Source organism: Centruroides sculpturatus, unplaced genomic scaffold (assembly GCF_000671375.1).
Source record: "Centruroides sculpturatus isolate CEXI.00-Female unplaced genomic scaffold, Cexi_2.0 scaffold346, whole genome shotgun sequence".
NCBI lineage: Eukaryota > Metazoa > Arthropoda > Arachnida > Scorpiones > Buthidae > Centruroides > Centruroides sculpturatus.
Genome location: NW_019384533.1, coordinates 266646 through 275115, shown reverse-complemented (window position 1 = coordinate 275115; position 8470 = coordinate 266646). Strand labels below are relative to the sequence as shown.

At 24.4% G+C, this 8470-nt stretch overlaps 1 protein-coding gene across 1 annotated transcript in view; it reads left to right on the top strand.

The window, feature by feature from the left end:
* The first annotated feature begins 4921 nt into the window (after positions 1 to 4921).
* Positions 4922 to 8470, top strand: part of LOC111623093 (serine/threonine-protein kinase/endoribonuclease IRE1-like) — a 65829-nt gene continuing 62280 nt past the window's right edge. Inside the window, exons 1-2 of the mRNA XM_023365574.1 lie at positions 4922 to 4945; positions 5168 to 5279. Of these exons, the coding sequence (XP_023221342.1) occupies positions 4922 to 4945; positions 5168 to 5279 (136 nt within the window). The remainder of the gene's footprint in view (positions 4946 to 5167; positions 5280 to 8470) is intronic.

The window sequence follows — 8470 nt, the reverse complement described above, 5'->3', positions numbered from 1 at the left end:
TAAATTACTCGAAGTTAAGTATATGTATTTTATTTTGATATTTTTATAATTTGATGATTGTTGCTTAATCAACTAAAAATTTGTCTAAAAATGAATACTAGTTTATGAATGCTGTTTTTTTCTTTCTTCCTTTTTTTACTCTGGAATAATGAAAATGTTTGGTTTGATTAGTTTAAAATAAATTAATCTATCTAAATTAAACATTTCAGTTTTCAATATTTTCAATAATGTGATACACATCTATAAAAAGTAATGTATATTTGAACTGGAAACATTATTTCAACATTTTTAAAACTATGACAAGTCATATTTTGTTAAGCTGATTTAATCCAAAATCCAATTATTGAAATTCCATTTTAACTTCTAATTAATAAAATATTTTACATTTTATGTGCAGATAAGAAAAGAAAGATATTAAAATTTTTCATTTTTAACTAAACATTTAGAATAAATAGGATTTTAATTTAATATGTATCAATCAAAAAACTGTTGAATTATTAAAAATACAATAATTAATCAAAAATGTTATTTTCAAATTCAATTGAAATGTTCTTTATTTATTTATAGTATTTTAAGAATATATTTATTAACAATTATAATACAGTACAGTATATAAATCATAAATGAAAATCTTAAAAGTTTAAATTGTAAATATGATAGATTCATCGAAACTGTGGGCAATTGGTAATTGGAAAGCTTTTTATAAGAATTTTATAGTTTGTCAACTGATTCTAATAATTAAAAATCTTCTCTATGGAACTTTTAGAAATAAAACATCCATATACTGTACAATGTCGTATTTTGAGAGTATGGCCAATATGGTCCAAGCCATAGATGACAAAGAATGGTGTCAATATTTTTTAAATTTTATTTATTAAATCAATAAGAATTGCATATAGTTCTGTAAAAATAACTTGAGACTTTATACACACATACTGTACATACATAAAGAAGTTATTTATTTATTTTTCTTAGATGCCAGATTTTGTCTGCACATTGCTGTTCATATATACTGTATTTAGTGTAACCATCAATATCTTCTGTTGAAACTCATTAGATATGCTTATAAATATTTAATTCTCTTATTGTCATTTTTAAATCACTGATAATACATATGATTCTTTGATAGTTCAATACAAGTCTTTATAAAACAAGAAAAATAGCTAGCTAGAATTTAGATTTCTATTGTGTATAATTGTCTCAAATTTTAATTGAAAGATTTTATTAAATGATATTTTTTTCAATTATATTACTAACCTATTAACTTTTAACTTTGTATTATATGCAGTTCAATTAACTATTATATACTGTATATTTAAAACAATTTTAAAAACAAAATATTTATATTCTTAAAAAATGTTTATTATTATTGCTTATTGTTAATTTAAAAGTGAATGATGATATCCTTTGTAATATGCGTTTATCAGTTCATGCTATTATTTTGGAAATTAACTTCTTTTTATAAATAAATGGTTTAATTTAAAATTCACATTTAACATTTCCATAGAATATTATATGGAAATATATATTTTCATTAAATATATTTTATATTTTGGTAATAAAACTGAATTTAAATGAAATTTTGCATTGTATTAAGTAGGCTTACATTTACATAATATATTATTGTTTTTATTCATCAAAACAGGTGGTAAAAGACAATAAATTCTATTTCCTGTGTATCATAATAATTTATTAGGTCACATCTGTAAATTCTGAGTATAATTTGATTCAACTTCTTAAAATAAATAGAAATTAACTAACAATTACTTAATTCATTTAATATCAAATAATGGATAAAATTTTAATTAGAGATAAGTTTGACTGAATAATTGATTGATTGTTTTATTCAGATCATATATAAATAAAGGAATGAAAACAAATTTCATTATTCATTTTATATGAAATCTATTTTTTTCATTTATATAATTCATATTTTATAAAGAAGAAATAATTTGATTTAAATTTTTTTATTAATATTATTATTATAAATTTTTTTATTATAGTTAATTTTAACATTGATTATTTGTCAAAAAGATTAACGTATAATTTTAAATGCATTTATTATAAATGAGTTTTTCACAAGATATAAATTAAAATGGATATTAAATGAATTTGTTGTTCTTGTTGGCTGACTTTTTACAAATAAAATATTATCATATTAAAAATATAGAAAGACAGTTGCCAGAAAATGAAAAAAGAATATGTTGTTAATCAACAGTCTGGATAATAGTGTTAGTTTAGGAAGTTTAGAGATGATTTCATCAAATGTCAAAGCATTTCCTTAGATAGAATCCACTGTTAACTTTGACATCTGATTTAATATACATTAATTAATTAATTAATATCTGCTATTAATTGATTTATGGCTTGTGAATTTAATTACTCTTGTAATATTTTTCAAAAATTGATTTGTTAAAACATCAGTTTACCAAATACATGCAGATTTGTTCTGTTATCTCAGATGAATTTTATAATTATTTGACTACTCAGCAATATTTATTTTGGAATCATGTCTAAAACTGTGTGTGAATTCTTATCAATTAATCAAAATAATCTGTAAAATACTACATAAATTAAAAATTAATTAGAATAAATAAATTTTTTTATGAATTAAACATAATCTTTATGATTAGATTATAAATATTTACTTTATTGAAAATTTAGATTTTTGTAATATTTAATATAAATTAATTTCTTAACTAATAGTAATTTATTTAGATTTAGATAATTTATAAATAAAATTTTATTGCGTTTATTATTAATTTTGGTATTGCTGTGTAAGTTTAAAATCTGTATTTACGATATAATTAAGATTTAAAAAAAAATATTTTCAAAACATTTAGAAAATTAAATTTTTCTAAATTTCTAAATAAAATGAATAATTTTATTATAATGTTTAGCTAAAAAGAAATTTTGTATATGCTAAATACACAGATAAAATTAACTTGTAAGATAAGTTTAGTTAAACAGGTGTTTTATGCTAATATTTATCAGTATTTTATTTTATTATAGAATTATTTCTGTATATAAATAAATTAATTTCCTGTGAAAATATATTCCATATAATTCATGTTTGAATTGTAATGTTCATCATTTTTATTTTTTAAAATGTATAATAGAAAAGTATACATTTATATATTATTATTATATCTTAAGTTTTAAAAATTAGTAATTTAAATTATTAAAAAATTTATATTAATGTTTATTAAAAATTAATCTTAAAACATGAAGGAAAAGAAGTCATTTATATTTTAAATGATATTGAAAAAAATAAGGAAGATGGTGAATAAATTAAATGATAATAGGATTATATATAAGTTAGAAATTGCTTAATTATTAGGATTAGTAAATGCCAACATTTTATCTTAATCAAATATTCATTTAAACATATCTAGATCATTCATTAAATATACAGATGTATAAAAATAACAATTTAATGATTTCTTCAAAGGATTTATTAGATTATGAAATGTTCTTCTTCCAAACCAAAATTAAAGAATTAAATGTAATATTAAATCATTCTTTATGCTAATATATTATTGTGAATGATTTATAAAAATTTTACAGGAAAGGATAATTATTGAACATGATTTATTTTTAATAGAAGAGAATAATTATTCCCATTTTTTTCTTATCTAAGTCCCTATTTGAATAATCTATTATAAATTTTATTAATTTGAAAACTTTAAATTACAACTGTAAATGAATAATTTTGTAATATTTAACAAAAATAATTTTGTATATACTAAATACACAGATAAAATTAACTTGTAAGATAAGTTTAGTTAAACAGATGTTTTATACTAACATTAATCAGTATTAAATTACTTTTATTATAGAATCATTTCTGTATATAAATTAATTTCCTCTAGAAATATATTCTATGCAATTTATGTTTGAATAAAATATTAACTGAAATATCTTTAAATGTTTCTAAACTTTTAAAGATATTTCAGTTTAATCTCAAAATTCTGAAAAATTGAGATAATATACTAAATTTCTAATTAATTATATCATTATATTGCAATAGACACCAAGTTTCAGCTAAAAATATTATCTCAATCAAACTTTTATACAGTGCAATCTTAAAGTTTCTCTGCAGTGGGTGGGGAAATGGGAGGAACTTTCAGGAAAAAAGTAATAATGTCACAGGCAGGGTGCACATTGAAAAAATTAAAATTATGACGTTACCACTTGGCCAAGCCACGTAGGTCTGGCCCACTGCGGAGAGACTTTACGGTCTTAATGTTTCATTTATTAATATTAATTTAATATTAAAATAATACCATAAATAGTAATCAAATAAAATTGATAATTTACATTATATGAATAATTAATTAATTACATTTTTTTTTACAGCCATCTAATAAATTAGCTGTTTTGGAATCTCCTATTTTGATTTCTACGTTAGATGGTTCTTTACATGCTGTTAATAAATATACTGGAGAAGTCAAATGGACTTTGAAAGNGTTAAGTTTAAGTTTATTTTTATATTTGATATAGACCGAAATAATAATCAGCAGAGGTTATCCAGTGGAAGAATATACGGTCCAAACGAAGGATGGCTACCTTTTGAAACTATTTAGAATTCCCTATGGCCGAAAAAGTCAAGTACAAAACACCAAAAATCGTCCAGTAGTGTTCCTGCAACACGGTCTTCTGGGATCTGCCACTGACTGGGTGATCAACTTCCCTGACCAGAGCCTTAGTAAGTCATGTTTTTCGAGGATTGATCTGTTTCAACGACTAAAACCTTTAAATTAGAAATGTATGGCTTAAAATTTAAATAATCGTTTACATATAAATTTCTAATTAATTATATCATTATATTGCAATAGACACCAAGTTTCAGCTAAAAATATTATCTCAATCAAACTTTTATACAGTGCAATCTTAAAGTTTCTCTGCAGTGGGTGGGGAAATGGGAGGAACTTTCAGGAAAAAAGTAATAATGTCACAGGCAGGGTGCACATTGAAAAAATTAAAATTATGACGTTACCACTTGGCCAAGCCACGTAGGTCTGGCCCACTGCGGAGAGACTTTACGGTCTTAATGTTTCATTTATTAATATTAATTTAATATTAAAATAATACCATAAATAGTAATCAAATAAAATTGATAATTTACATTATATGAATAATTAATTAATTACATTTTTTTTTACAGCCATCTAATAAATTAGCTGTTTTGGAATCTCCTATTTTGATTTCTACGTTAGATGGTTCTTTACATGCTGTTAATAAATATACTGGAGAAGTCAAATGGACTTTGAAAGAAGGTATAATCTTATACATGTTTTTCTTGTAGTAGTAGTAGCAATAGTGTTTTGTAAGTAATTAATTGATATAGTTAGTAGACATTTATTGGTGTTGATGAATGTTTATTGATTCTATCTGTAAATATGATTTATAGTAGATATAACTAAGTTCTAAACATCTGAATTATATAGATGCTTTTTTTTTTATAGGAATTCTATACACATATAAACATCTTATAGCTCAATGATTATTATATTAAAGTCAAACAATTACCAGATTAAATCAGGTTACATTAATGCTACTAATAATTATTAAATACTGAGTAATTTGGACTTGTATAAGTGATGTGTTTAATTTTAATGTTTATTGATATTAAAGTGGAGTTAAAAATAGTTGTCACTATGTTTTATATCTGTATATCTTGGTGAAACAATTGTGTATTATATTTCTATTATTTTTTATAAACTAACTGTATTCGGCAATTTTTTCTGCAAAGACATTAATTACTTTATCATAAAAATCGCTTGTCATTGATTCCATTAAAATATTTAAAAGTTCTTTTTTTCTATTGAAAGCAATGCTAGTGACGATAATCTTTCCTCTAACTGAGTGTTTTTTGCGAATGTATGAATTTGCTTCATGGTTGAAAAACTGAACTCAACAAATGCACTCATAGATGGTACCGTAAAAATTAATGATATTAAATCATATAATTCGTTTAGTACATCTTTGTTCAAATCATCATTAATTATAATATGTTTTATGTCTAAGAGTGACTTGTCAATGTGGTCTGGACATGAATATAAATATTGCAATTCACTACATAATTTAGATAAATCAAAAAATTCTTCATACAATTTACTTAATTTAAAGAATTAATACTCACTTTGTAAATTTATCTCTTTTAGATGTTAATAATTAAAATTATTAACATCTAAAAGAGATAAAAATTCTAAAGATTTTATGCCTGAAAATCTGTAAATATAATTATAATTAAATATAGCTTTGTAAAGAAATGTACATAAAAATAACATAAAATCTTCTTTACTTTTTAAATCTTAAAACAATCCACTTAGTCAAATAGCTCCCTATGAATGGTTAATGGATAGAATCATTGGAAGCGTTATAAGATATTTTAGTGTGCAGTATCCACAAGCTAAACTTTATGAGGTTGGTGCTCTGTAAAGTGCATGTGCCTGTAATCTGGCTGCTTTACACGATTAAAATATTTTCACCATGGAAGCTATCCCATATTCAACAATACACCTCTTCCATTGGGAATATGCATATATGAATTTATATTTGAATCTTATCATTGCAATCTTATTATTGTTTTTCACATGTATATAAATTTGTAATAAAATAATACAGTTATAATAAAATATTAATTTTAAGTAATTTGCAAAGTATGTTAAAATACGAAAATAATCACACAATATATACAGTAATACCCCGAACTTACGTGATAGGTGGAACCGAGTGATAACCATGTAAGTCAAATTCGCGTAAGTCGGGATATAATTTCCCAATCTGTGTAAAATCCAAGTCGGATGTATGTAAGCTAATGAATGTTCTCGTTAATATTGTCTCATCTTTTGATTCGTTTACGGTTACAAGAAATCACCACATAGAGTCTCTCAAGGCGCCATAGATATAACAAAGATAGGAATAAATAACACAAAATAAATTGTAGCTATGTGTCGATTCCGCGCGACACATCCGAACATGTAAGCCGAACAATAGTGTGGGGGGAGTAAGTAATCAAGAGTTGCATGGCGCTCAAACGAGACGAATCGACGAGATTTGAAAATCGTGTAACTCCGGGTTCGCGTAAGTCGGGGTATTACTGTATTTATATTTTAGAAAATACAAGGGAAGTGGCACTTCCACAGCTTCCATGGACAGCATGCCACTGGTAAGGTGATTTCTATGGGTCCTTTCACATGATTTGATCACAGTGAAATGCTGTACATGGCAAGTTTTGTATTACAGGAGCCTTATACAGTTTTTTAGTCATATATTGTCAAGAATTTTATGTATGTCCATTTTCTCACATATTATGATTTATTACTATATTGCATATCTGGTGAGATACATTAACTCAAAATTTTCTTTTGATTGAAATGAATGTTGAATTATTAATAAATTTAGTTCAAGAAAGACCTCTTTCATAGGATAAAAGTTTAGAACAGTGTTCCGCAATCTTTTTCTACTTGTGGCACACCTATGACTCAACATGGCACACCAAAATGTTATTATTCTAAAATATGCATGATATGGTACTATTAATAGAATTACATAATACCACTAATCTATTATTATTATTATTATTATTATTAAACAGCCATTAACACCTGTGAGCAAATTTATTTTACATTTAATTTTTTAGAATACATAAAAATGCATGACTTGTAATAAAGAATAAACAAACATCATTTTATTTCATAAGTTCTGTGGCAGAGAATGAAATACAAGCATAAGAAACACAGCAACTGTGATAAAAATATATAAATAAAACTTGACAATTAATTAATAGAATATGTAAAAGTTCACGTCACACCTTTCACCTTGTGACGGCACACCAGTTACGGAACACTGGTTTAGAATAATATAAATCTTGAAATTTAACAGTAAATCAGTGGAATTGAATTTCACATTTGATGAAGTACAGTATTGTACAAATGACACAATAATTCATCAAATGTTAACAGAGTTATATAAAAGCATAATAACTTTTGGTAATGTAGAAATGCACATTTCACAGCTGGAATTAGCAGATGCTGATTCTAAAAGATTGAAGCAGTCTATGCTAACCAGGGCTGTTGACAGCTTGTATGATGCCTGAGGTAGAGTAGACCTCTTACTTTTTAGCAGGCTGCTTTTTCCATTGTGTTTTGAATAAATGAAATATGTTGAATATTTCTTCATTTACAAAAAAATAGTTTTAAAGCTTTTCTTTTTTGTTAGTAAAAATTACATTAATGTATATGTATAGGAACTATGGATCCCTAAGTTTTCTCTAGATCCAGGGAAATATTCTCAATTTTACCCTGACAGCCCCATGTACAAGTAGCAGTATACAGAATGAGCATTATGAAGATTTGTGCTAAGCATTTATGACTGCAGACATTCCTCTTCAGAAATAACAAAATAAAACCCTCTCCCAATTAATGTCAGTTCATGGTATCTAATATGGAGGTATTATTTTACA